Source organism: Oryza sativa, chromosome 1 (assembly GCF_034140825.1).
Source record: "Oryza sativa Japonica Group chromosome 1, ASM3414082v1".
Lineage (NCBI taxonomy): Eukaryota > Viridiplantae > Streptophyta > Magnoliopsida > Poales > Poaceae > Oryza > Oryza sativa.
In genome coordinates, this window is record NC_089035.1 from 5,398,788 (window position 1) to 5,426,301 (window position 27,514).

The window sequence follows — 27,514 nt, forward strand, 5'->3', positions numbered from 1 at the left end:
TTATTGTCATTAAATGATAAAACATGAATAGTAATTTATGCGTGAGATATGTTTTTGACCTTTTTAAAACAAAATAAGACGAACGATTAAATTAGATATGGAAACTCATGTCTGCGCTTAAAAGATGAAAGGACTAGTATCCTTGACCGAGGTATTATGCTGTTGATAAGAATAGGAGGTCCACTCTTGTTGTCTATGCTTGACTGAGAAGAATCCTCTTGCCATGGGAGGAACAATCAACCACACAAATTGAATATCCTTATATCCATCCTACACACGCTAAAAGAAAGATCGACAAATTTGATGGGCCAGTAGCAGTACTAGGCAAACTGCAGCACACCAATACCAGTATTAGATTTTATACAAAACTGATTGAAAATGTCCAATTCAGCGGCAGGGGTTTCCTTAAAAATCTTAATTCTATTATTGCGGGTGTATATATATAATTACAGATCACAAACCCTTTTTCAGTTTTCGACCCAGTCCTACATGAAACAATCAACCAAAATCACCACTTGAAGCTTGTAGATCACTTTCAGATAATTCCATCAAGAATGAGATCAATGACATACACGGCCATTTTCCTAACTTATCATACAATTTTTCTTTTCTCCTTTTTCAGGCAAACTGCTCTCCTTCACACGGTTTGCAGAGCTAGCATTCGCTCCATCCAGTCGATGATGTCTGTGGCGATCTCATCACGCTCAGGCTCAAAGAGCAGATCGTGCAAGAACCCATCGTACAGCCTCAGATCCTTGTGCCTCGATGAGGCCTCGTTGTAGAGGTCCTGTGAAGCCAGGGGGTCGGTCACCCGGTCTGCGGTTCCATGGAGGACCATGAATGGGACGGTGACCTTCTTCAAGTTGTGCAGCAGGTAGGAGGAGATGCGTAGGATTTCATGGCCGGTCCGAACTCTGATCGGCCCGGTGTAAACCAGCGGATCGGAGTACTTCGCTAGCAGGGCAGCCGGGTCGCGGGACACCGGGATGCCTCTCTTGTTAGCTCCCTTGAACTGAAACTTTGGTGCTAACAGAGAGAATATTGGCGCCACAGCCTGCAAGATTCAGATAGTTGGTATGCACTTATCAGAATGTCGAAAAAAAAACCAAGATGGTCCAATTTTTTAAGATTTGCACATCAAGGACGAGATTAAATGTAGTTCTCGTAAGCATTAATTTTGTACAGATTGTTTTTCTGCCGGGCATAGTTTGTGCAGATTGGAAAATTCTAAATATATAATGCAATCATTTTAATAAGCGCATACAGGTCATAGTATATCTGTTTTTCTAACGTTGAATAGAATACAACTGCCACAGTTTCTCGCAGAAGGTTTGATAAGATGGCAAATGATAAGTTGCTTAAACCAATTTTGCAAGCTGTTTTAATTAATTGAAATATACCTAGTTCTTCAAAGGTATTCATGATCTTCTTTTAGCAAGTTATGCAGATGAATCTACTTTTGCTGACCTAGAGGATGCTTATTCCATCAAAACAAACACAGTTTAGAAATAAACAGGGTATCAGAAAAAGCAGCATTACCCCTACAATGGGATGAGCAGGTTTTACACGCAGAGCTGGTGAAGTTAGGATGATGCCTTCCAGTTTTGCTCTGATACGAGGGAACAATGATGCCTGGAAAATACCAGCTATTGATAAGCACAAGGGAAAGAAGAACATGAAGCATGTAAAATGAACATATCTGCAGCCAAACCATTTCAAGTTTTCAACCAGGCTATTTTGTTAATGCTTTGCACCATTGCTCTGCCCGTCACGATATCCATTATTCACAGGCCCAGAGGAGTAGGGTCAGTTTCTAAACCTGGCCTAAATAGAGCTGAGAAAAACTACTTATTGTTACAAGGCATACCTTCAAAACAACAGCTCCACCAGTGGAGTGACCAAGAAGAAAACAGGGGACCCCTGGATTCTCAAGCACAATTTTACCAAGAAGTACATCCTGTTTGAAGATAATAAAATATTTCATAAGTAACAGAATGAAGGAATAATTGCAAGACAGACTTGCTATTTTCAGACTTACTATATCTTCTACAACATAATCTAGTGAAGGCACATAACCATGTAGACCATCGCTTCCACCATGGCCTGACATTGTATATGGAGATGTTAGAGTTAGCCTGTTAATGTTCAAAATAAAAGTAGAAACAAACAGATGTTGTTGATACAAAAAGCGATGCAAACTGCATGGATAAAATCAATGAAATTGCCTACTGTGTTTGGTTAGTAAGTGTGCATTGCAGGGTCAATTTGTGCTGTGAGTGAACAGAGTGTGGTAACATTAGAATCATGAGCTAGAAGTTGATTCTGAATAAAATTTCATGCTTTTGTCCATAACAAACGGTAATACTCTGTTATCAATAAGACTACTTCACTTTCAATATCAAATGAAATATTTAGCTGGTTCTAAATTTCTAATTAGTCATACTCCTTCTAATAGACAATCCCCATATTTTCCAATGACTTTTTGGCTCACACAAAAACTCAGTTAGTTATATTAGGTCCGACAAAATGGGTACTTAAACAACCCCAAAAACTAATTTCATGTGCATTCTGACCCAAACCACTGTAACTTACCTAAATGTAGGACTAAAACTAGCCATCCAAAGAGTGAAAGAGGCAATAATGCATGTCCAAGAAACCAAACTAGTTCTCACCTATCCAGTCCATTGCATATACTCCAAAGCCACATGATGTGAGCAGCTCCGCAAAGTGCAAATACCTTCCACTGGAAATACGGGATCAAAAAGTATTTAATTATTCTTTTGACAACAAAGAGGAAAGAACATGTATATTGTATATTAAGGTGTGTGGTGGGTGGGGGACTTAAGAGGATATATAGCCTTACCTGTGCTCATTAAGCCCATGTATGATGACCAAAATACCCCTAAAGTAAAGAGAGGAAATGATCAGTATAAATTGAAAGTGGAAGCAATTGTACAACAGTGTCACTGCAAAGTAAAAATAAACTGTTCTTAACATTAGCATTGAAACACATGCTACCCTCGTAAATAGATGGTTCAGGCTAATGAAGAATTCCACTTTGCTGCAAAAGAGGCTTCAACAGAACAATACTCTTCAAAAGGTTTCAGCTGTAGGGTTGTCAAATTTGCCAGCAGCGTCAAGGGTAGCTGATCAGCTACACTTTGAAGTATTAAACAAAGGTGGTTGGTTCCTATTTCAATCTTTGTTCAATGCAGCGTTTGACTACAGTATCATTTAAAATGTGAACAGCTGAACAGAGCTAAACCAGCAGGTCATGGGAATAAGAATAATCCACAGTTTGGTTATACAACATTGGGGCAAAGGAATAAAAAAAAGCTTCCTCCTTTTCTTGATAGCTAAGCTATTCAGGGTCACTTTAGTTTAAGCCATCACATTCAGACGTTTTCAACGATAACAAAGATATAGCAATGGAGCAAAGGTTGTGAGATAAGGAATCGCTTTGATTCTGCTAATCTACCCGATTGTGCTTAAATTGGTCTCCTAAACTAAAGCCTAAAGGTACACGAATAAAGCTTCTATAATCTCTTCTTATCCATTAGTACTAGTAAGTTACCAGCACTAAACATTTCATACCATCAGAGAGAAAAATACTCTGCATCAGAAGCTGTCGTAAACTTAGCCAACTGGTTTGTAAGAGAGTATGACAATTGGCAAGAAGTCCATTTGACCATTATATCGAACTACTCCTACCTAACAATTGCAGAACCACGGATGAAGACAAGATTATGCAGCGGCGAACTACTTCAATTGCAGCCTAGCCGGTGCAATGAATGCAAGAACGTTGCCCGGTATCTGAGGCCGGATGTGTGTAGGAGACGTGCATTAGACGGCACGTCTCTCTCAGAGAGACTCGCAGATGCAGCAACAGAGTTTCAGCAATGCGATTTACGCCACAAATCCTACCGTGATAAATCAAACCACTAAATTATTATGATCCAGATGCAGCTCATCTTCACGAATGTCTAATCGGAACTGAAATTAACCGTCATTTCACAGCTAGATCACCGGAAATTTCAGCGAAAACAATCTGGAAATTTGACCGAAACTGCCACCAGCTACAAGCCTACAACCAACCAAAAGAAAACGCTTGGAGAAGAGACAAAAGAAGCCTCTTCCAATTCCCCAACTCGAGGAGAACAAAACGCCACCCCAATTCCGAAACCTGGGATCTCTCTCCACCAAGAAACAAAAATCCCCTAAAATTCAGAACGAAATGACGAATAATAATACAGTAAAAATATTCACAGGAATCAGACGAGAATAAAAAGGTAGTCCTCTTGCGTAAAAGCAGAGCCACAAAACGCCCTTCCCCCACCAATCCACCAATGGGAGAAGATCGATTTTAAAAAAATTGAATCGATGTGTCCAACAAGAAAACGAAATCGCCATAAGCCAACAAAAAAAACAAGCCACTGATCCCCTCCACAACAATCCAAACCACTATACCGAAGGAAAAATTGATCGCCGAACCCTCCGTGCTCACCTCATCTCGGCGGCGGCGGCGGCGGGCGCCCAGACGCGGCAGAAGAGCGCGTTCCTCCTCGCCCCGGGGACGACGAACGTCTCCCACCGCCTCGCCCCCTCCCCGTCCGCGTCCTCCACCATGGCCACCTCCTCCGCGAGCGCCCTCCTCCGCCGCACGTCCTCCTTCTCCGCCGCCCTCCTCCGCGTCCTCACCGCCCTCCCCGCCTCCGCCCCCTCCCCCGCATCGCCCCGCCTCCGCCGCCAGCCGCCGCCGCCGACGAGGAGGAACACCCACAGGAGCAGCGAGTGCAGCGCGACGGCGAGGCGGAGCAGCGCCCGCCGCGACAGCACGGAGCGGAACACCGGCACGATCCGCCCCGTCGCCCCCGACGTCATCATCATCTCCTCCCCTCCTCCTCCTCCGCCCTCCATGGCCGCCGGCCGACTCCTCCCCTTCGTTTTACTTTTTCTTTCTTTTTTCCTTTGCGCGTTTTACGCGGTCGTTCGCGGCGATGGCCGCGTATTTATAGGGAGGTGGGCGCAAGCGACGACGTGGCTGACAGGTGGGGCCCACGCTCCGAGCCGACGGGGGGCTGACAGGTGGGGCCATCGCTCCCAGCGGCAGTGCTACAGCTGCCGGCTCATTCATGTGGTCCCCACCATCCACCGTCCACTGTATCATGGAGAACGGGACAGCCATGCTCCATTCTTTAGGGGGCTCGTCTCGCCCGTTGGATCTAGTGTGCTGTTTGGGAAGTTTACGGAGGTTGTTTCAGATTAATTACATTTTAAACTATATTATTTTTAAAAAAATATCAAATATATACATACATTTAGTTTTTTTTCACTAAACTCTATTAAATCCATAAGAAATCCAGCCAAAATTTAGAAATATTGTTAAATTGCCAAAATTTTGGCTAAAGTTTATTTCGACTATAATCTGAACAGGCCCTAAGATTTCGAGAATATGCTAGTTGGTAGCTAACTTCTGATAATTTAGAGAAGTTGTAAACCAGCTTCTGAATTCTAAGGGCCCCTTTGATTGATAGGATTGGCAAAGAATTTTCATATGATTCAAATTTCTATGGATTTTTTTCTACATATCCCTTTGATTCATTGGAAAGAAAGGCAATTTTCCATAGGATTGTATTCCTATGCTTCACATTTTATAGGAAAAATAGCAAGAGGTGTGATTTCTTTGTGAACTTTCCTTTGTTTATCCCATAGCATTATCGAAGGACTCGTATTTGTCTTTCTTGTGTTTGTTAATTCCTGTAGGATTTGAGCAACGTACTACTTCAATTCCTGCGTTTTTTCTATTCATGTGTTTTTTCTATCCTGCTAATCAAAGGGCCCCTAATTCATTTTCTGGATTCTATAACTACATATTCTCAGAATTTATGTGACAATCTGAACTGTTTAGGAAGCTGAAGATTCTGTGAAAAGTTACAGCTACTAAAAGCTCCCTAAACAGGCACTAGGTTGTGTTTGATTACCGGTTACATTTTATCACAACTATACTTTGTTAGCTAAGTTATAGTAGATAAAAATATGGTAGATAGATTACTAGCTATAATATGTGGTAAAGTTAATAAAAATATAACTATGATAATGAACCGAACTCAACTATGGTAGCTTAAAAAATGGTGTAGTAAAACGTGATAATGAATCAAACACCTCTTTAATCCGTCCAGATCACCGGCAGTCGGTGAGATTGCACTCGATCATCGAGACTGTAGGACATGGCCATTTTGTTGACTATCAGCGAGGACCCTGGACCCTAACCAATAACCATCTAGATGATGGACAATTACATTGATTAATCAACTACAGAAAAAAAATAGATGGAAAATTCTACTTTCTTTTCTGACACAAGCGTGGCTAAGACACTGTCGAGAGGACATACATCGTCCGCATTAATACTGTTGATGTAATAACAATCACTTGGGTGATCTACTCCAGTTTTATACAAGGGGCGGATCCAACGTGGATGCAGGGGGGATTCGATTCCCCCCCTACACCCACAAGACCCATGGATACCTCCGGAGCAATCCTTTCAATTTTCTCGCCATAAATGATAAACTAATGGTCCCTAAATAGCTGTAGGTTAAAGAAACTATATAATTAAGTCCATCATTTTTTTTTTATTCCTGGATCCGCCCTGTTTATACACATACAATCAACCAAACGCATCGCTGGCTGCACGAGGGATACGAGCCACCCCAATGCAGCCAATCAAACATACCCATACTACATCAGCAGTAATGCATTGAAGCTGTTTGCTAGTGAAAGGTCATTGTCAGGTAGCTACTGATTGTTATTGCTGCATGGCACGGTCGATGCAGAGAGAGAGAGAGAATGCGACCCATACATGTGTGCAGATGTGCTCATCGATCGTCGTCTCCTTGCAAGCGACCTGTCGGTTGCGGCAAAACCAACCACATCCACATGAACACACAGTCAGTAACATTAACAGTAAAATTAATTTTCTCTGTACCTTTGATATATAATGCTTCCTCCGTCCTACGATAACTTCACTTTTCACTCATCACACATATCAATAAAAGGGAAAAAAGCTAGAATATCTTCTAATTTAACATATCCCAAAACAATCGCCCCCACCACTTTAATAAGTCTCATTATATTTGCGATCTACTTTCACAAACTCTAATAAAGTGATAATCTAAAAGTATTTGAGGACAGATTAGATGGTGAAAAATAAAATTATTTTAGAAATGTACGACCTGATCGTGCCTGAGGAGTAAACAAATATACTACGGCTGTACGGCATATATGGCTCGTTGCGTCCCTATCGAACCAATGCTATTTTCCAAGCAAAGAACTATGAGGCATCTAGCAAATCCACAGCATCGACGTGAACGAATATGCGGCCATGGAATTACAGTACTAATTGCCCTAATTTTTTTTCCTGTAGAAAGGAGTATAAATGTATAATTAATAAGATGATATAAACGAGCTGTGGAAGTTGCGACAAAGAGAACAAGGGAGCCAAGAGCCAAGGATTTATTTATTTATTTCTCCTTTTTAACTTGGGAGTCTTTTGCTATTTTCGTCTTAATTAAGCCGTCGATATATATCTTCCTGATACTTCTGATGATACTCCTTGAAATCTTTGTGATACCTTCGATATACTCGTTAATATACGGTGATACTTGCTGGCAAGTACACTATGATAGTTGTTGATATTCGTATGTACTATCTTAAAATAAACCATATGAGAAAAAAAAGGGGGATACATAGTAGGATTATATCCTGCCATAATGGGTCTTAAAAAACATAATGAGTGACAAAAAGATAAGCGTGGTCCCCTGTTTTTGCTAGCCGAGCACATTTTTGTGGGCCTAAAGTTCACAGGCCTTGTTATTAACAACAAAGTTATCCAGGCTTGGAATAAGTTCACTTTGGGCCCCTCTATTTGTCGCTTAGTCCGATTTTCGTCCCTTGGTCGCAAAACCGGGTACGACAAGTCCCCCAACTTTCGAAACCGTTTAAATGTTGTCCCTCGGCAGTATTGCATCTGGTTTTTGCTGAGGTGGCGCCTACGTGGCTAGGTCTTTGTCCAATGTGTCAATGTGGCGGTTACGTGGCAATTAGATCCGAAAAAATAATAGTACACGTGGGACCCACATGTTAGTCGCACACAACTTAAAAAAATGGTGGGCCCATGAGGACCCAGACGTCATCCTCTCTATCCTCTCTCTCCCTGTTCTATCGCTCTCCAGCCGGCGGAACGGGATGGGCGGCGGCCGGAGCGGGCGACGGCGGGGCGGAGCGGCGGCGGAGGCAGAGCGGGGCGGAGCCGAAGGGCGAAGCGGGGCGGGCGGCTGCCGAAGCGGGGTGGAGCGGGGGCGAGCGGATGTCGTCGAGCCGTCGCCATCCTCGCCGCGGCGGACACCGTGAACGACGACGTGCTCGCGCGCGGGTGGTCTTCAACTCGGGGGTGTCCAACCCGGGGAAGGGAGGGGGGGGGGAGCTCCTGGCGCCGTGGTTGGAGGACGCCGACCGCGCCCAACGACGACGAGCGCGCGGAGAAGGATGAGGCGGCGGAGGCTGTGGTGTTCATCAACGGGGAGGACGATGAGGCGACGATCTGTCCGGGTTCAGGGGCCTGGTTCTTGATCTCTCTTATAGGTGACCTCAACGACCTCAACTTGATCTGACGATATCATCCAAAGTTGCAAACTATTTTGTTTATGATAGACCAAATTTTGCAGTGATCGTGTTAGAAAGAGATAAAAACAATTTGAAGGAATTTTGCATTTTTACCTCGAAATATAACCAGGCCTGTGAACGTTGTCTGCTGGAAGCGCGCAATTTGTTTGGAATTCATGGCGAAGGTTAGCTTCTCTGCTTCCAAAATCATTTTTAACTTCACCATCAGTTATTCAAAGTTCATTATTTGATCCAAAAACATGCAACAGCAGCGCTCAGAGGGGCAGAGCACACGGCGGCGATGGCAGGAGCTTGGCGCTTCGACGGCGTCGGTTCTTGACCCCGTAGCCGACGACGGCGAGGAGCGCGACGGCGGTGAGGAAGACGTAGACGTCGTCGTCAGCAGTAGCCTCCGCCGCCGCCCACGGCCGTGCTGCCCCGCGTCCCCCTCGAGGAGGGGACCGACCTCGCCGCTGCCGTCGCGCACGAGGGCTCCGGCTGCTACGTCCTCACCGTCCTCCGCCGCGCCCTCCGTCCTCGCCGGAAGCAGGAAGGGTGCCGCCCGGGTCGTCACGCGCGCCGCCCATTCTCCCCGTCGGCCGCTGCTCGTCGGTCGTCCTCCCCATTGGTCGCCGCCCGTCCTGGTGCCCCTTCTCCCCGCCGGTCACCGCCCATCCCGGCGCCCCTTCTCCCCGCCAGTCGCCGCCCGTCGCGCCATTCTCCTCGCCGACAGTCACCCATCTCTTCGTTGCCTGTCACGCCGTCCACCCCGCCGGCCGCTGCTCGTCTCGGCGCCCTAGCTGCATCTCCTCCTCCTCCGGCGGCCACCGCCGGACACTGCCCCTTCTCCCCGCCGGCCACCGCCCGTCGGCCGTCGCGCCCGAGAGAGGAGAGGAGGGAGAGAGACGAAGAGAGGGGAGATGGGGAGTGAGGAGGAAGAAGAGGGGAGTGAGATTGACATGTGGGCCCATGTGGGCTCCATCTTTTTTAATTATTGTTTTGTGTAACTGACATGTGGGTCTCACGTGTATTATTTTTTTTCCAAATCAAATTGCCACGTAAGTGCCATGTCAATGCCACGTGGGACGGAGACCTAGTCAAACCAGTCACGTAGGCGCCACGTCAGCCAAAACCACTACCCAAACCGCTTTAGGACCTTATGTGTCCGGTTTTCGTAAGTTGGGGGCCGGTTCGTACCCGGTTTTGTGGTTCAAGACGAAAATCGGACTCGGCGACAAATAGAGGGACCTCAAGTGAACTTATTCCTCCAGGCTTGTCTATACATACTGGGCTGATACAGTAAGGTGTACAGGGAGTAGCCTAATGACACGATAAGGAAAGGGAGAAAAACCCAGCCCATATGAAGAGGAGGCCGCGGCCCACGGCCTCTTGACTCGGATAACGGGCTCACCTTGCCATAATGGACCAACTTTATGGCCTAACGGGCCTGTGTAGTAATGAACGAAGGAGAAGGCAAGATGAACCGTGCTCGTCCATACAAAACGTTCAGAATCGCTTTCAACAAAGGAAGTTCAGAATCGTTTTGTTTCTTGGTTTTTTATGTGACCTAGTTTTGATGCTCCGGTTAGCATCCATGCTAATAGTTCAGTTAGTGTGAAGTGAATTGTTTCGGTGAACCCCGCAAAAAAAAAAAGAATTGTTTCGGTGAAGATGGTAGATTCAGTCATGAATTGTTTCGGTGAACCCCGCAAAAAAAAAGAATTGTTTCGGTGAAGATGGTAGATTCAGTCATCCAGACAGTGGTCCTGTTTGGATCCAAAGGATATTTTTTAGGCCTCCCTCAAATAGTCCAAATAGCTCAAAAAGATCCAAAAGGGTGAGCTATTTGAGGGCTATTTGGAAATAGCCCACCCAAAAAAACTATCCCACCCAAAGAGTGCTAATTGGGGCTATTTCAGGTGGGGTTCATTGAAAAAGTGTCTTTTATCTCTATCTCTCTCCATGAGAAGGTACATTAAAAGCCAAATAGCTCTTAAAATAGCCCTTGAATCCAAACAACTTAGGGCTATTTTATTGGAGGACTATTTTTTTTGCTAAAAAATAGCTCTCAAAATAACTCTAGACTAGTTCTCCAAATAGGGCCAGTGTTTGTTTACAAGTGTTTTGCACTACTGCAATGAGATACAGTACAACATGAGCTGGTTTTAGATGGGTCTACTGAAGTGCCTGAAAGATAAGACATTTTTATTCTTGAGTAAAGTGTACTGGCGTTGTGTGGGTGTGTCAACTAGTTCCCTGAACTCTCAAAATGAATTTTTAGGTCCCTCAACTTGTCTTGGGTGTCACGTAGGTCCAAATGTGTTTCAACCTGCTCCGTGTGCTGACGTGGCATGCCATGGTGGCGCCTACGTGTAAGTAGAACCCATATATCAGCCACATATAGAAAAAAAATAAGAACATATTTTTTTCTCCTCTCTTTTTTCATTTATTTTTCAAAATTAACACATCATTTTCTCCTCTCTTTTTAAATTTTATTTTTTTTCTACATGATTGACATGTGGATCGCACTGACATGTAAGCGTCGCTGTGGCATGCCACGTCATCTCACGGAGCGGGTTGGAGCCCGTTTGGACCTATATGACACACATGACAAGTTTGGGGACCAAAAAATATATTTTGAGAGTTTAAGGATCTAGATAACACATTTGTACAAGTTTAAGAACCGTCCGTACACTTCACTCTTTATTCTTGCTTACTGTTTGGTTTTCTTCCCTATGGATGTAATGACACGCTGACAGGAATGAAGACAGTATATGATACCTAGCCTCTGTGTTTTCAACTTCTGCTTGTGGCAGCTGCTAAATTTTCATTCATCTGACTGTGTGAAGGTAACAGCTTAAATAAACTCCATTTCACCTGATATACAGAAAAAACGTAGCAACCAGCAAAACAGATGGGCGGGTAAAATGGGAGTAGTTAAGTAAATCAATACATTTGTCAATACACATGCACATTTCTAGATATCAAAGAAGCCAAGACTTCAAAGGAGACAAACTTTAAGTAATTACTCTAATAATTAACGATGAATTACAATCTTTAAGTAACTACAAGAGCTCGCATGGAATTCATGAAAATTCTACACCAATAGTTTCATTTCAGTACAATCAATTTTTTGAAAAGGCTTTCAGTAGTATCAATAGTACTAATCACTTTTGTTGCAACAAGTTTCTTGATTATCACTCGCAATCAGACACTAATTAATCAACCTAGAGGCTTAATTAATTTTTAAATTTTGGCGGGCTTTGCACCCGAAGAAGGTGAAGGATTTCATTTGTTGGGGGCAGCTGATCAGTCCTTGGTAATGGCGGGGATGCAGCTGGAGCTCCTGGTGAGGCCGCCATGGCCGTGGTCCCTCGGGCTGTTGGACCTCGACCTCTTGCGGAGGATCTCCCTCATGGCCTCCGTCTGCATCAGCACCGGGTTGGCGCGCCCCACGCGGTTGAACCGCCCGCACACCGCCATGTGCGCCGCCAGCGCCTCCTCCGCCGTCGCCGTCGTCCACCCGGTGCCGCCGTGGCGGCATCTCCTGTCGGCCTCGGCGCTCGCCGCGGCGGCGCACAGGCCGCACACCCACCGCCCGCAGTAGCGCTCCCGGACGCGGCGCGCGTACTCCGGCGTGCACTCCTCCTGCATGCCGCAGCACTCGCACCGCGCCTCCTCCACCACCACCTGCTGCTGCTCCGTGATCTCCGGCAGCTTCTCGCCGCCGCCGCCGCCGCCGGCTGCCGCGTCCGCCACCTGCTGCTTCTTGGTGAGCTCCAGGGCCAGGTCGGACATGGCGCGCTGGAGCCCCTCCATCGAGATCCTCCGCGGCTTCTCCGCCCGCTTCCCCCTCGCCACCGCCGGCGCCGGCGCCGGCGCCGCCGCAGCCGCCGCCACTGCGCCTTCCCCGTTTGGCGCCATCATCCACTACCACTAGTATGATTTCTAGCTGCAAAACGAATGCTCAATTTGCTACTCGATCAGATGCTGATGAGCTGACTGATTACTACCGACGAGTGAGTATGAACCGAATTCAATGTGGAGAAGAAGGTGATATCGATGAGCTATATATACACTGGCCGTGCACGGGAAAGCGAGCGAGCGCGGATCAGATTGCGTACGTCGGCGTGGATGATGAGCCCGTGACATGATCGACGAGGAACGGAGCGAGCTGGAAAAAGAAGGGAGGGGAAAGAGGGAGAGGTCGCTTGAATGCCCTAGATTACTCTCACTCTCAGGCTCTCAGCATCCATTGGCTAATTAAGATCATATCGAACAATGGGCAATGACTAACTCAATTGGCCATGCAGTGTCACCGAGATTGCTGCGTGTTTGGACGCCTAGCTCGTGCTCGTGAGCTAGATGCTAAAGTAGATGCTCGAGTTTTCTTGGCCACGAGTAATCAGAAGAACTCCTGTGTCCATCGATCTGTGTGGTTACAACCTTGATTAATTAATTAATTGCGTAAATTAATGGAGTACAAAATTAATCGGTCACTGCAAAATTTTAGTTGTGTGTCATACTCTCATCTTCTTTCTTCCCACGGTATATATATATAGATCTATCTGGCCGATTGTGTTGTATAAAAAAAAACTCTTTTTCTTCTAATATATTGGCGTGCAATATTTTTGCGCGTTAAAAAAAATGTGCCACACTATCGTCTCTATGATCATTCATGGATAGATGAATATATAGATGGCGCACGCGTGAACCACGTTGTGTGTCAATCTCGATCTCTAAACAGCGAGCGAGCATGCAGGTGCCGTGTCCATCCATATGCCGCGCGCGACGCCGTCCACAACTCCACAAGCTTCCGCTACTACGATACCCATCAAGTCCATCACCACCTCGCGCGCTGCGCGCATGTGTCCGTCGTCCGTCCACTCCCAACTCCCAACCAGCTAGCGGCCGCCGCGCCCGCGCGCGCCGGACGTCCGCTTCGCCGCGTGATTGCGTCAATGATTATTGCGCCGCGCGCGCGCGCGCTTTCCCTGGCTGCACGAGCGCCGCGCGCCGGGCGGGGCGGTCACGAGATGTCTGGGCGAGGGCGAGGGCGAGACGCGCTGGCTTTTCGATTGTACCTGCCGCCGATGGCCTCGATCGCACGCGGAGGTGCGATGCCTTTGGCTGGGCCGTGTTCAATGAGCCGTTCTCTTGGCCCAGCAAAGGAATAAGTTCACTTTGTGACCCTTAAAAATGATCGAAATCTAAACCGTGACCCTAAACCATAAAACCAGATATCTCAACCCCCAACTCTTAAAACCGGTGCAATTTGACTCCCTCGGTGGTTTTGGAGGGCGGTTTCGCTGACGTGGCGCATACGTGGCATTATTGACTCGGTCTTCTTTGCACGTAGCGTTGAAGTGGCGCTTAGGTGGCATTAGAAATAAAAAAATGTGTGGGACCCATTTGTCATCCACTAAAAGTATGGGTGGGACCCACTGACATGTGGGGCCCACATAAACCATGTTCTCCTCATCCTCCCTCTCTTTCTTTCTCTTCGGCGAGCGGCGGCTGAGGGACAGGGGCCGGCGGCGGCGGGAGGGCAGGCGGGCGAGGGTGGCGGCGGCTCGTGGCAGTGGGAGGACGAGGGGAACGACGGCGGCGGGAGGGTGGGCCGGCTCCCGCCGCCGCTGGACCCTGTCCCTCAGCCACGACGACTGTGGCGGTGACCGCGAGCCCGTTGGCATGGAGGACACCGTCCACGCCGCGTCCCTCATCGTACCGGGGCGCCCACTCGCGTCCGTGACAAGTTACCTGGCGGCGCGGTCGAGGCAGGAGGTGCGGGAGATGGTGGCCGCGCTGGAGAGCCACGGCGCCGAGCAGCTGAAGCAGCTGTAGGTTCCCGGGCTGGCCACCGCCATGGAGCAGGCGCAGCGGCTGTTGGAGATGTTCGCCGCCGACGAGGAGGAGGTGACCAGGAAGAAGCTGAAGCGCGCGAGCGACTCGCCGCCGGGAGGCGCGGATGAACAGCACACGAAGCAGAGCAAGGTGGTCGGGGTTGATGGCGTCGTCAAGGCTTCTTGACGCATTGTCCCCTGCTTCTGATCTCTATTCTCACTGATCAATGTGTTATTACTAGTTGTCATCAACTGTAAACCTCTGATTTTGTCATCAATTGTAAATCTCTTTTGTAAACCTCTGATCAATGTGTTGTCAAATTTGTAAACCACCGACAGCGTCATCGTGGCCATGTCGAACTTGACGATGCTGGTGTTGTTGTCGCAGAGGAAGTAGAGCGCGTTCTCCACGAGGACGCTTGGCCTTCTTGCCTGGATGAAGTCGTCGGGGTGGTGATCAATGGAGGCCGGGCTGCTCCATGCCTCGGTCTCCGACGAGTAAAGGGCGGCGTGCGTGGTTCCCGCGGCGTCGATGTCCACCAGCGCCACGCGGAAGGGGTTGCCGCCGTGGCAGTCGAGATGGTTGCAGCCGTCCACGGCGCAGAGCACCGTCGCGCTCCACGGCGTGAACATCCAGTGCTGCGGCGCGCTCGAGTTGATGTTCCTCCAGCACTCCGCCGCCGCCGCTGGCCCCCGTCTCTCAGTCGCCGCTCGCCGAAGAGAAAAAAGAGAGGGAGGATGAGGAGAACATGGTTTATGTGGGCCTCACATGTTACTGGGTCCCATCCATACTAAAATGACAAATGGGTCCCACACATTTTTTTTATTTCTAATGCCACCTAAGCGCCACATCAACGCCACGTGCAAAAAAAAAAAACCTAGTCAATACTGCCACGTAGGCGCCACGTCAGCGAAACCGCACTCTAAAATCACTGAGGAAGTTAAATTGCACCGGTTTTAAGAGTTGGGGGATTGAGATATCCGGTTTTGTGGTTTAGAGTCACGGGTTAGATTTCAATCACATTTAAAGGTCACAGAGTGAACTTATTCCCCAGCAAATAATCGCTCTCGGCCTTCGTAGTTCGTAGTTGGCCTTGTGACTTTTCCTCACTTCTCGATCACACGGCCCATCTGTAAATGCTTTTGAGTTTGGTAGGAAGAATAATAATAGCAGCAGCAGCATCAACAATCATACTCGTAAATCGTACTAATAAGCATAAACAGCAATAAGTTGATATGACACGTTATATATTGATTCATACTCCCTCCGTTTCAGTCACTCGGTTTGAGGTTACAAGGCGTTTGACATTGGACAAAGTTAAATTGCTTTAAGTTTATAATACTATATTAATTTCGTCAAATCAATAATTACATATATTTTTATCATAAATTTATTTTGGGTTAAAAATATTATTACTTTTCTTTATAAACTTAGTCAAACTTTAAACAGTTAGTCAAGACGTCCTATGACCTGGAACGGAGGAAGCAGTTAAGATACGTAACTTTTCACGTTAAGATTTGGGACATAAGGAGTACTCTTTTTTTTTTTATGTTGCAAGCTTACAATCGACCAGCCGCAATTTGCTGTAGTTTTTAAACTTCATGTAAACTTTGCGCAAGCATGTATGGATCGTTCATTCGTTTTATGTGTCCGAGGCATTATTGGCTGTGGCATAGTTTAGTTCCTAATTTTTTCTTCGAACTTTCAATTTTTCCATCACATCAAAACTTTTCTACGCACAAACTTACAACTTTTCCGTTACATCGTTCCAATTTCAATTAAACTTTCAATTTTGGCGTTAACTAAACACACCCTGTGTTTCTATGAGTGAGTTGGAAACATAGTGATTAATTAGCACATAATTAATTAAGTATTAGCTATTTTTTAAAAAATAAATTAATATGATTTTTCAGAAAATACATGGTTTAATAATTTAAGAAAGGTGAATGTGGAAAATGAGTGAAGTTGAAAAGATTGAGTAAAGAAGACAGCCTGTGTGTACAGGTACAATACTATCCAGCAAATAAAAAAATATATTTTTAAAAAGGAGAAAATCTCCAAAGAAAAAAGCAGAGATGCCTTTAGCACAGCGCTAGAGTAGACAGACGCGTCGCTTTCCTCCGCCGCCGCCGCCTCCTCCTCCGCTCCGCGCGGCCGTCTCCCACCTCTCGCGCCTCACCTCCTCCTCCTCCTAAACCCTCGCTAAACCCTAGCCTCCCACCCCCCCACCCCACCGGGGAGCATGCACTCCAGGCTCCTCAGCGCCCCCTCCCACGCCTCCGCCGCCTCCTCCTCCCCCCTCCCCTTCGCCGCCGCCCACCCTTGCCGCGCCTCCTGGACGCCGCGGCCCACCTCCCCGCTGCCGCCTCTATCGCTGCTGCGCGCCACCGCCTCCATGCATCCTTCTCCTCCTCCCGAGGGGTAAGGGCCCGTTTCTCCCTGCTGGTCTTCGAGTTCGTTGCGATTTCTGTATCATTCGTTGGCGCCGCCGCAGGATTTTCACCTGATTGGATTTTTTTTTTTTGGTGTGTGGTGCTTGTAGGCATAGCGACCAGCCTGTGCATGGCGTCACCAACACGGTCGTCGGCGTGCTGGGGGGAGGCCAGCTGGGGAAGATGCTGTGCCAGGCGGCCAGCCAGATGGGGGTCAGGATGGCCATACTTGATCCCCTCGAGGACTGCCCGGCGAGCTCGGTTTGCCACGAGCATGTCGTCGGGAGCTTCAATGATGGCGCCACGGTTAGCGAGTTCGCAAAGAGGTGGTGGCCCCTAGTTGCAAAGCTCTTATCAAGCTTCATTCGGAGAACACTTGTTTACTTTCAAGCTCTTATGGTTTACAAACTGTTGTAAAAAATTCCTTTGGTTGCTGTTAGGTGCGGGGTTTTGACGGTGGAAATTGAGCATGTCGACGCTGTAACACTCGAGAAGCTTGAGAAACAGGGCATCGATTGTGAGCCCAAAGCCTCCACCATCATGATTATTCAAGTAAACTTTCACTTCTTGTTCTAACCATCTCTATATTTCGTTGTTGCTAAATTTTAGTACAAGTTATCTTTAGTACCTTTTTACTGTGAAGATGAAACCTTGAATTACAGTTAGCACTTGTGCTATCTAACTAGCGTTATGCATACTGTTAACATTCTGAGCACTTTTGCTAACTAGGTTAATTAGTTGTGGCCATATCTATTGTTCCTACTTCCTCCAAATAGATTGCTACTGTGCATTTTAGTTATTTATAAATTTTATGGCATTCATACCATGTGTCACCTGGAAATTGTATTTGTGGCGACACCTCTTTTTTAGTACAGTTTGCATACAAAATCTTCATGCTACGGCTTGCTGCTTCATATGCCATTTTATCCTTATCTACTTCATTTGATGCATCCATGTTTTATTTCAGGACAAGTACAGGCAGAAAACTCATTTCTCAAAATTTGGAATTCCGTTACCTGACTTTGTGGAAGTAAGGCACTAATTTCTATCTTGTTAGAAACTAATTGAGTGTCTGATATAAATAAAGTAATACATTCCAGGTAGATACTTTAAGTAGCATAGAGAAAGCTGGGGAAATGTTTGGTTATCCTCTAATGGTCAAAAGCAAGAGATTAGCATATGATGGCCGTGGAAATGCTGTTGCTCACGACAAAAAAGAGCTATCTTCTGTTGTTGCTTGTAAGTTGATAAAAATTAATGGAGCTGCTTTCTTTATTTGAATTCCTAAAATTATACTCTCTCAAGGATGCTGTTACTTGGTTTACAGTAGTATTTGACATTTTTTTCAGCTGTTAATTTGTGGCTTATACTTTTGAACAGATGATGAGCTGATCCACTCAGCTGTACAAGTAAATGAGCTGATGAGGATTTTTTTTTTCATTTTTCCCTTGTAGCTCTTGGTGGGTTTGAGCATGGCTTGTATGTTGAGAGGTGGACATCTTTTGTAAAGGTTAGTATCAATTTAATTTTTTTGGGTCAAATTGGCAGCTAGTAATTTAAATTTCTCTTGGTCAAGTAGACAACTAACGCTCTTTAAGTGTCTCATTAGATTGATCACCAAACACTATAGCTAATTTAACACATTTGTTTCATAATTCAGATATTTTTGAATTTTCTAGGCCCTTTTTTTTTGTAATTTAAATCATCTTCAGTATCATGGTTCACATGGCAGTAGATTTAAGGTCATATGCCTGTGTAGTCACTAGGTCATCGTGTAAATTATGCTACATCCTGGTACCCCTATGGCTCTACAGTCATGCCGCATTCCTTGTTTTCTGTTGATTTTAGGATATCTTCTGCAAGTTCGTTACATGATACTCCCTATGTTCCAAAATATAAGGCCTATAGGTTTTCTACAGTCTCCAATGTAAAATGTTTGCCATTAATTTCTTTCATAATATATTAACAACTACAAATTTGACATTATACAAAAGTGCTTTCAAATACAAGTCTAATGATGTCACATCTATGACACTAAACATATATATTGTTAGCTTGATTCTTAGTCAAGGTTTGCAATGTTGATTTTCTTAAAATTGTGGCATCTTATATTTTGAAACGGAGGGAGTATCTTCTTAATGGCAAAATTGCATTTGAGGTCCGCGAAATATTGCCTTTCGTCTATCAAGCTCGTGTACTTTCTAGTTTGTACAGTGAATTTGGCTTTGAAACTTGGCAACATGATAAATATAGTTGGTTTCAGTGCAGGTCAACTGTTTCAGTATTTTTCAATACCACACGTGCCATATTTTGCAAAAGATACATGGGGATGCATCCTAAAAGGGGGATATATTCTAATCTTTCAGATCATAAAATTTCAAATCTATATTCACTCTACAAAGGCCTGTATTGTATCTGGCACATGGGCCATTTTGTCATCAACAGCAGGTGTAATGAAGGGCCTAATTAAACATATTCAAGTAGTTGAGGGACTTGAGCTAACAAATTTAAAGTATTGAGATTTTATTAGACAAAATGCAGCAGTCCAGGTACCTCAATTGCAATTTTGCCCTTTTGTTTTCAGAGTCGTGTTTGAGAATCAGACAAGAATATAACTGTTTGCTCTAATGTTTACAACATTGTCATGGTTTATGGTTGATGACCTTTTGAATTAAGATACTTCTATTATTTATAGTCTGTTGCTTTCTTTCTTGTTTTAGGAGCTTTCTGTCATTGTGGCAAGGAGCAGAGACGGTTCTACGGTGTGCTATCCTGTTGTTGAAACCATCCACAAGTAAGATTTTCTTTTATGATTACCTTGTGTTATTGATTGGCATTGTCTGTGTTGTGCTTTTGCCCTTTGGAATTCCCAAAATATGAATCCTTAGATTGGAACATCCAGGGATAACATCTGCCATGTTGTTGAGGCTCCTGCCGAGGTGCCTGATAAAATAAAGAAGTTGGCTACTAATGTAGCTGAAAAGGCTATCAAATCATTGGAAGGTGCTGGTGTTTTCGCTGTAGAATTATTTTTAACACAAGATAATCAGGTTTGCTGGGAACATACCTGTATCATAAGTTTTAATCCTTCTTGAGTGGTGTTGGCATATTTATACCCATGTTGATAATTTCACTAGGTTTTATTGAATGAAGTAGCTCCAAGGCCTCACAACAGTGGGCATCACACAATTGAGTCATGTTATACCTCGCAATATGAGCAACATTTACGTGCTATTCTTGGCCTTCCTCTTGGTGATCCTTCAATGAAAGCGCCTGCATCAATAATGTACAACATCCTGGGTGAGGATGAGGTAACTATTGCAACACTATCTTTTTACTTATCCTTGCTATTTGGGCCATGTTGAATGTGGATAATTAGGTTTCCATATTCCTGTTACATTATCCAGTTACCTTTATTGGCATTGATAATTTATGATATAGGGTGAGGCAGGATTTACTCAAGCTCATCAGTTGATTGAGAGAGCTTTGGACATTTCAGGTGCATCTGTCCATTGGTATGCAAAACCAGGTTGGTTCACATACTCATCTGATGGTGCTACAGAAAATGAACGTGCCTGCTTCTTGATTTTCATGTTGCTGTTTATAAAATTGTTTCTTTTTCTTTCAGAAATACGGAAGCAGAGAAAGATGGGCCATATTACAATTGTGGGGCCTTCAAAGTACAGTGTAAAAGCACGCTTAGATAAGTTGCTGCAAAGAGACGCATATGACCCCAAGAAAGGTTAGATTATCACATGATGTTTGTAATTCTGATCTTTGTTAACTTCCCCGTTGATAGTGGTAGTTAATAAAGTATCTTCAGGATTGCTGTGTAGTGCAGCACCATAACCTTTTGTTTGGCCTAGGATTGTAAATGGTGAAGTTCAATTTTGTTGAGCTGTTTTCACCAACTTTAGTTATTACAAGGGCATTTTTATTTATTTTCAATTAAGGAGCATCCTGTTCTCTGGGAGTTGCAAAATAGTAGCTTGGAATGGGCAGTAGATTTTAATAGGATCTATTTTAGCCAAATGAAGAAAGAATAACCTGTCAGGATGGAAAGAGACTGTAGGAGGCATGTGTATTCTGAATCATCTATTTAGAACATCCAAGTCTGAGAATACAGTTGAGGCCTGACAAGGATTTAATTGATAGATATCCATGCACACAGCAAATTATATGGTTTGTCTAAATCATAGGTAACTCTGTTTGATGCTCACCGTTGTTGTTTTATCTGCCATGGTAAAACTAATCATGCTTTGTTGTGCCACCTTCTGACCCACTTTACTTTCTAAAAAGTCCTTTCATGTTCTTCATACCAATGGGCTGACAAAGTATAATAATATTGTACTAGTTGCAGTTAAACCTCGTGCTGCAATAATAATGGGTTCTGATTCTGATCTTCCTGTCATGAAAGATGCTGCAGTAGTATTGAAGAAATTCAACATACCTTTTGAGGTTTGATCTCTGAAACCCTTCCATTGACAAGTTATGAAATGTTTACATGCTAAGTCAAAATTTTCTAAGGATGCAAAATGATTGACTGTCGAATTTTGTAGCTTACAATTGTTTCGGCTCATCGTACACCAGAGAGGATGTACCATTATGCATTATCTACTAAAGAAAGAGGCTTAGAGGTCATAATTGCAGGTGCAGGTGGAGCGGCTCACTTACCAGGCAAGTGTGACAGAAAAAACACATGCATGAATGCATCATAATACTTCATATTAGTTCAAGACCAAATTATGTGCATACTGGTACACTTGTGTTTTGTCTAGATTATGGTACTTGGACTCATTTCATTTCGAGCATCAATTCTTGCTGTATTTTTCTTCCAAACTGAGTAATAAGGAATGCTATATAACTGGATCATTTCATTGTGTTCTATTGTAGCAAGTAGCAAGTGCTAGTTTCACCCTGTGCTTGAGTTGCTGAAATGGATGCAACACACGTTTGGATAATGGGTTCGATGTTGGAAATGTAGACCAAACGCTTATTTTATAAAGAAAATTATTCACAATCCATCTTGATTAATGAATGATAATATATAAAAAAAACTATTTTTGGTTCAGGGATGGTGGCTTCATTGACTTCTGTCCCAGTAATAGGAGTACCCATCATGACTTCATCTTTACATGGAACTGATTCCCTCCTATCTATTGTCCAGGTGAGTATTCTAAGTCTTTCATTAAAAAGCAGAATTGTAGTGTGCGTCATACACAATCAAAAGTTACAACAGTTACTGTTGCAATTGGAAAGGTATTCCTGTAGATTCTGGTGTTGATACTCTCACTAATTTGACAGATGCCGAAAGGTATTCCTGTTGCTACTGTTGCAATTGGAAATGCGGAAAATGCAGGTTTATTGGCAGTTAGGATGCTGGCCTCAAGAGATCCTGAGTTGGGGGACAAGTATGATTTCTTCTTTTCTGCAATTGTCCTGCAAATTTTGAAGTTTGGTTAGTGTAACTGTATGTCTGTATGCAATTGATAATAGACACCTCCCAGCAGTAAGTTGCATATGTTCGACCTGGCTCGCATATGTTAATTCCTGGGGTTATACATAGGCAGTGGTTTGAGCTGATATCTTGCAGGCTGCAGCAAGCCAGTGAGTAGAGACTGATGAGACCTTTGGTAATGTACCATATTGCCAACAAAAGCTAGTCAGTAGAAATGTAGAATCATGAAAAGTTCCCAATTGATCAATCTGTTTGAAAAGAATGATCAATGTTACGTTACAGGTGCTCGAAATTTGCAGTAGGTCATTAGTCATCAGTAGAACTTTCTCATTTTGCCTTGACCTGCTGTAAACCTGGTTTCGTTGTCAGGGAGCACAAGTGATTATTTATTTGGCTAGCATGTTTTCAGTTGTTACACTACGCCTGTCTGATGTATGCTATTGCTTTCAGGGCAACTGAATACCAGCATGATCTGAGGGATATGGTGTTGGAGAAAGCAAAAAGGCTCGAGGAACTAGGTTGGGAGGAATATACCGAGCTATACTTGAAGAAGCATTGATCTCTGCTGCCCGTTTAATTGACATTCTTTTTGATCCAGTGTTGACATAAGCAGATATGGTCCATGGTTGTGGCAAATTCTTAAAATCCTTTTCATTCTTTTCTGCATAGTGTCTTTTTTCTCGCTAATTTATAAATTTCTTCGCTCATTGAAATTTGGTTTTCTTTAGTGGAGGCCTGGAGAGGGCGTGCCGACTTACGAAGTGAAAGATGTCGACGAAACACGGCGCATGAGCATCTCAGTAGCAGAAAGCTTTGCTTGTATAACTGTAACAACATGCCTGCCTGAAATGTTCATGTGGATCTTATGATGATATTTCAGGGAAAAAAATCAACCAATTTTAACGAGTTCTGAAAAAAAAAAGAATTGAGTCCCTAAAGTATCATGTTTTATTAGCAATTTCCTGATGAAGCGTGACGACTGCCGCGCCAGCACAAATCGTGACTACAGATAAACATTGCAACTGAATAGTGTTGCGAAAAGGATATCACACACTCATCTCTATTTCCTGAGATGCATGAACAAGATCTTTGGTAGAATCATCACCATGATCCATCTCGCAAGATGCATGTGTTGCTTGCGTCCCAAACTTTGCATGGATAAAATCAGGCCAGCAAGAGGATACACGAACCTTTTGGCGCTCTGCACTGCTGCGAGCCAACTTTTCTTTCCAACTACCAGCTCCGATGCAAAGCAAATCCAGCTCGCACAGTGCCACACTCTTGTGCACAGTGCCACACTTGTGTATGAAATGATTGATTACAACCAAGATCCCTCTGATGTCATGACATGGGCATTCCAAATCGATCTCGCAACAAGATTAAGTCATCATGGATGCATGCCAATTGCCAGGCACAAGAAGCTTAATTAGGTTCTTTCCATTCTCAATTTGATCAGTAATTAATGGCCATCACGGGAGACGATACGAGTGATCATCTCTTGCTTTTTTTCTCTCGCTATTATGTTCACATAGTATGACGTAGGCGAAACACACGTGCCATGGCATGCGTGATACTGCTTTAGGACTATGTACACATTTTTGAATTTTTTGAATTACATTCCGTATTTCTCCGTTTTTTGAATTTTTTTTGGCTACTATGTACACATTTGATGGGCGCGGCTTGAAGCCGCGCGTATTCATCTAGTTGGCATCAGGGATACAAATGTGCAGCCCATATCAAGCCAAATTGTGCAAGAGAGGGGCAAGACTGGCATACTCAACGTGTATCTAAGAACAGATGGATTCAATCTGGAAGGCAAACGAATTCAAGTGAAACGGGTATGTAGTGTTACATGTACATGGCAAATCAGCCCTGATGTTTCTGCATTGTTTCCAGTTACTTTCCAAACGAATGAGCACACATGCACGCACATATTGCATATACAATTCTTTCCAACAAGCAATGATTATTTGGGGCACCATGATAAGCCTTGGTACACCTTCTACAGGATCTTTCCCTTTCCTGTCGCAACATCAAATTGCTATCCACGTCAGTGTACAAACAGTTGGTAGCATGGTCAAGAGTGACATGTAGTCTCCCTTCAATTCCATGAGCAAAACTGGACAGGTAGTTGTTCCATATATATAGAAAGAATGCATGCCAGATTATAAGAGGATTGTGCATACCTTCAATTAACAAATCATCTGCTTGTGCTGCCCAGATCGAAGTCCATAGTGTAGTCATATTCAATAGTGGGTATGACTGAGGCCATAAACTTCAAAAATATGAAAAGGTACCTGTCCAAAAGAGAAACACAAGTTACAGGCCAGCCAACAAAGAGATGTACTGCTTTTGATCATCCAGGCAGTCAGCAAAAGGTATCTCTGTAGATAATATTACTTGTCAACTTCTGGTTCAACTCCTTGAGACATTAGAACATCAATGATCTTTTTCATCACAGCAGCATGTTTGCATGGATGCACTGAAGCATGCTTGCCTGCTGACAAGTGAGGATGGTCTTCAATAGTCACCTGTGGCAACACAATCCACTTTAGTGTCATCAACATGCAATGTGTAGTAGATGACTTAACTAGTGGTTTGTTGCAATCCACAAAGGAGCTAACACTGAACCTTGAAATTTATCGAACTGTGTGGCATGATGTATATGGCTTAAAATACAGGAACCATCATTACAGACAAACACTTCTAAGTTGTGAGAATGACAGAAAATGACAGTAAAAGGATAGAAAGGAGGCCAATAATTCCGGTATGCTACCATTGCAAAATCTAATTTCTGGAGACATTACTGATATAAAATATTTTTTAAAAAATGAATACTTCAAATACTTTTCATTGGCTTAATGCGTAGTGGTGTACTCTATGACATTGAAAGGCTCGGTTCAAAATATAAGCAGTACTAACAAAATTAAGGATATTGGTGAACCAATCCAGTTCAAGTTGATTCATGTTTCATTTTACATGTCAATAGCAAATACTAAAATGAATGAAAGTACCGTCTTCCGTGCATGATCTTGGCTGATATCTTCAAACACAAGTTCAGGCTTTAGTGGCATTCTTGACTGCAACAACAATAAAATTAAATGAATCAACTTCATCTTCAGGACTGCAACAAGACACTTCTAATGGCAAAATGACTTACCTCATCATATCCGGTAAGCCAGACACGTGGGGTTTGGTAATATTTGTCATATCTGAAATAAGAGAACTACTTGTTACTTTCTTAAACTAGAAGACTGAGGCACACAATACTATGGCAAATAAAAAATAACCAAGAGGACAACATCATTGCTCAGAAGCAACAGGGAGAAGTTCAAGACAACAGCAATATCACTTGCACAATGTTGTACATGCAAATACTTTGAAATCAAGGCATATAATGCCAACTACGATTCATTGTTCACAGATAGTGTGTTATGTGCTATATTTAAGTGCCGAGGAGCAGATATGCAAAATATAAAACTTGGATGGTCGAAAGAACATGTGATTGAAGATAAATCCTGGTAATGTCTATAGAAGTTCTGTGTAAACATATACAGACTCAGAAAGAGGAGGAAGATAATATGGAAACTAATAACACATAATAAGGCAACTAATACTAACCAACTAACAAAAGACTTAAAAAGCATGAAGATCAAATAAAAGAGCTTACGTGATGCTAACGTCATATGTCCTAGTACGAAGGATGTTGTCATCTTCAGGCTCTTCTGCGACAAAATATGAAGGTTGAGCGGTAGCCTAAAATAAGATGACGAAGGCAAAGCTGGAATCAGTAATGACTATGAACATTATGAGCCTTCCTTAACCACATCGAAGAAAGGATCACAGCCTTTCTTACCACTGAATCATTCCCTGAGTCTTCATAAGTGTCCATGTCTGGTATATCCTCCTCTTCTTCAGCCTTCTTACCAGCACTGAAATATGAGGGAATAGACTTTATCCCTTCAGTTTTCCCTATATCCAATGTATCCATCGATGGTATGTCTTCCTCCTCTTCTTGCTTTGATGCTATACATTACCAACAGAACAAAAGGGAGTTTAGCCTATACAAAAGAGAGTGCGCGAAACACTGAAACAAGGCATTCTGAGAGGTCAACCTTGCACTCCATGTGTGGCAAGCCAGCCTTCACCGTCCTCATCATCACCGAGAACTACCTCAGCTCCTGCTGCATCATACTCTTCTTCAAGCGAAACAGCACGTCTTAGGCAAGGCACTGCAAGCAGAACCAAAATTTCAATTACAATGAGACATATATCAAATTCAAACCGTTTCAACTAAAACACGAAGGAAACCGAACTTTACTAGTTGTTATCCTCCAATATAGCATTCCAAAACATGGTGGCCTAATCAAGACCACTAGGAAGTGGAAACTAAGCATAACAATCATGCCACCCAATGCAGCATTCCATTCCATCGCATGTACAAGATGAAATAGAAGCAATCCAGAATCAGCATACCGTTCCTGGTGACGAGAAATTGCTTGTCAGGTGGGAGATACGGCTTCCTCTTGCTCGGATCGCCCGCCTCCCTACACAGGGGGATCGATGAGACGCCACCCAAACCCAAACCCAAACCCAGCAATTGAGGGGGAGCAACGGAGGGGAGGAGAGAGCTACCAGGACCAGGTGGGGCACTTGGAGACGAGGTTGTCGCCGGCGAGGATGAACTCGGGGACGGAGAGGACGCCCTTGTCGAGGAAGGCCGACACGGTGCGCGGGCCCGTGACCCGCTCCACCGTCCCCTTGTAGAGCTCGTACACCTTCTGCTTCACCTGCATCCTGCTGCTCGCCGGAGAAGGTTTGCTTCCGCTCGTCGCCGGAGACGAAGACGAAGCGTACAAGGGAGGGGGGGGGGGGTTGCCTCCAGCGGAAGGAAGGCACCAATCTGCAGAGGCGGATCCAAATTTTTTGGGGGAACGAACGAACAAACAAACTGAAATTAAGAGAGAGGTTAAGGCTCTGAAATTAAGGAGGAGAAGAGCTGATCTAGAAGATGAGTCAGAGACGGGGAGGAGATTTTAAGATTTTCGTTTTCCTTACGCAAGGGGAAGGGGAAGATATACTACTGGAGTACTCCACGGCTTTTAAAACTGACTGCCCTTGC

The 27,514-nt window shown here is 44.2% G+C and overlaps 4 protein-coding genes and 1 long non-coding RNA gene across 11 annotated transcripts; 2 read left to right on the forward strand and 3 right to left on the reverse strand.

The window, feature by feature from the left end:
* Positions 1-400: 400 nt before the first annotated feature.
* LOC4327343 (uncharacterized) lies at positions 401-4,977 on the reverse strand. The gene is made up of 7 exons (XM_015766998.3): positions 4,505-4,977; positions 2,864-2,902; positions 2,673-2,743; positions 2,039-2,103; positions 1,868-1,957; positions 1,540-1,632; positions 401-1,054 (listed from the first exon to the last, which is right to left on the reverse strand). Exons 1-7 carry the CDS (start codon positions 4,915-4,917, stop codon positions 638-640), a joined length of 1,188 nt encoding a protein of 395 aa, XP_015622484.1. The 5' UTR covers positions 4,918-4,977; the 3' UTR covers positions 401-637.
* Positions 4,978-8,057: 3,080 nt separating this feature from the next.
* On the forward strand, positions 8,058-9,744 carry LOC107281454 (uncharacterized). 2 transcript variants are annotated; one of them, XR_001546994.3, is made up of 3 exons: positions 8,058-8,637; positions 8,721-8,843; positions 8,928-9,744. It is a non-coding gene; the product is annotated as an uncharacterized lncRNA (long non-coding RNA). The 2 variants fall into 2 exon arrangements; XR_001546996.3 differs by having other exon boundaries at positions 8,068-8,637; positions 8,931-9,744.
* Positions 9,745-11,665: 1,921 nt separating this feature from the next.
* On the reverse strand, positions 11,666-12,701 carry LOC4327344 (uncharacterized). The gene has a single exon (XM_015787127.2). It carries the CDS (start codon positions 12,583-12,585, stop codon positions 11,968-11,970), a length of 618 nt encoding a protein of 205 aa, XP_015642613.1. The 5' UTR covers positions 12,586-12,701; the 3' UTR covers positions 11,666-11,967.
* Positions 12,702-16,593: 3,892 nt separating this feature from the next.
* LOC4327345 (phosphoribosylaminoimidazole carboxylase, chloroplastic) lies at positions 16,594-23,330 on the forward strand. 5 transcript variants are annotated; one of them, XR_003241179.2, is made up of 17 exons: positions 16,594-16,923; positions 17,045-17,260; positions 17,375-17,486; positions 17,902-17,964; positions 18,035-18,173; positions 18,389-18,444; positions 19,655-19,728; positions 19,837-19,984; positions 20,072-20,245; positions 20,376-20,463; positions 20,563-20,676; positions 21,289-21,392; positions 21,494-21,611; positions 22,007-22,101; positions 22,239-22,345; positions 22,843-23,017; positions 23,121-23,330. XR_003241179.2 is itself a non-coding variant. In XM_015758176.3 (16 exons), exons 1-16 carry the CDS (start codon positions 16,745-16,747, stop codon positions 22,949-22,951), a joined length of 1,896 nt encoding a protein of 631 aa, XP_015613662.1. In that variant the 5' UTR covers positions 16,594-16,744; the 3' UTR covers positions 22,952-23,054. The 5 variants fall into 5 exon arrangements, 1 of the variants encoding a protein (XP_015613662.1); XR_003241182.2 differs by having other exon boundaries at positions 23,126-23,330; XR_003241185.2 differs by having other exon boundaries at positions 21,295-21,392.
* An 864-nt stretch (positions 23,331-24,194) lies between these two features.
* LOC4327346 (autophagy-related protein 3) lies at positions 24,195-27,439 on the reverse strand. 2 transcript variants are annotated; one of them, XM_015758201.2, is made up of 10 exons: positions 27,028-27,439; positions 26,869-26,939; positions 26,508-26,624; positions 26,249-26,418; positions 26,063-26,148; positions 25,553-25,604; positions 25,407-25,472; positions 24,793-24,923; positions 24,579-24,689; positions 24,195-24,414 (listed from the first exon to the last, which is right to left on the reverse strand). In XM_015758201.2, exons 1-9 carry the CDS (start codon positions 27,186-27,188, stop codon positions 24,593-24,595), a joined length of 951 nt encoding a protein of 316 aa, XP_015613687.1. In that variant the 5' UTR covers positions 27,189-27,439; the 3' UTR covers positions 24,195-24,414; positions 24,579-24,592. The 2 variants fall into 2 exon arrangements, with proteins under 2 accessions (XP_015613687.1, XP_025879455.1); XM_026023670.2 differs by having other exon boundaries at positions 24,195-24,433.
* Between the last annotated feature and the right edge of the window lie 75 nt (positions 27,440-27,514).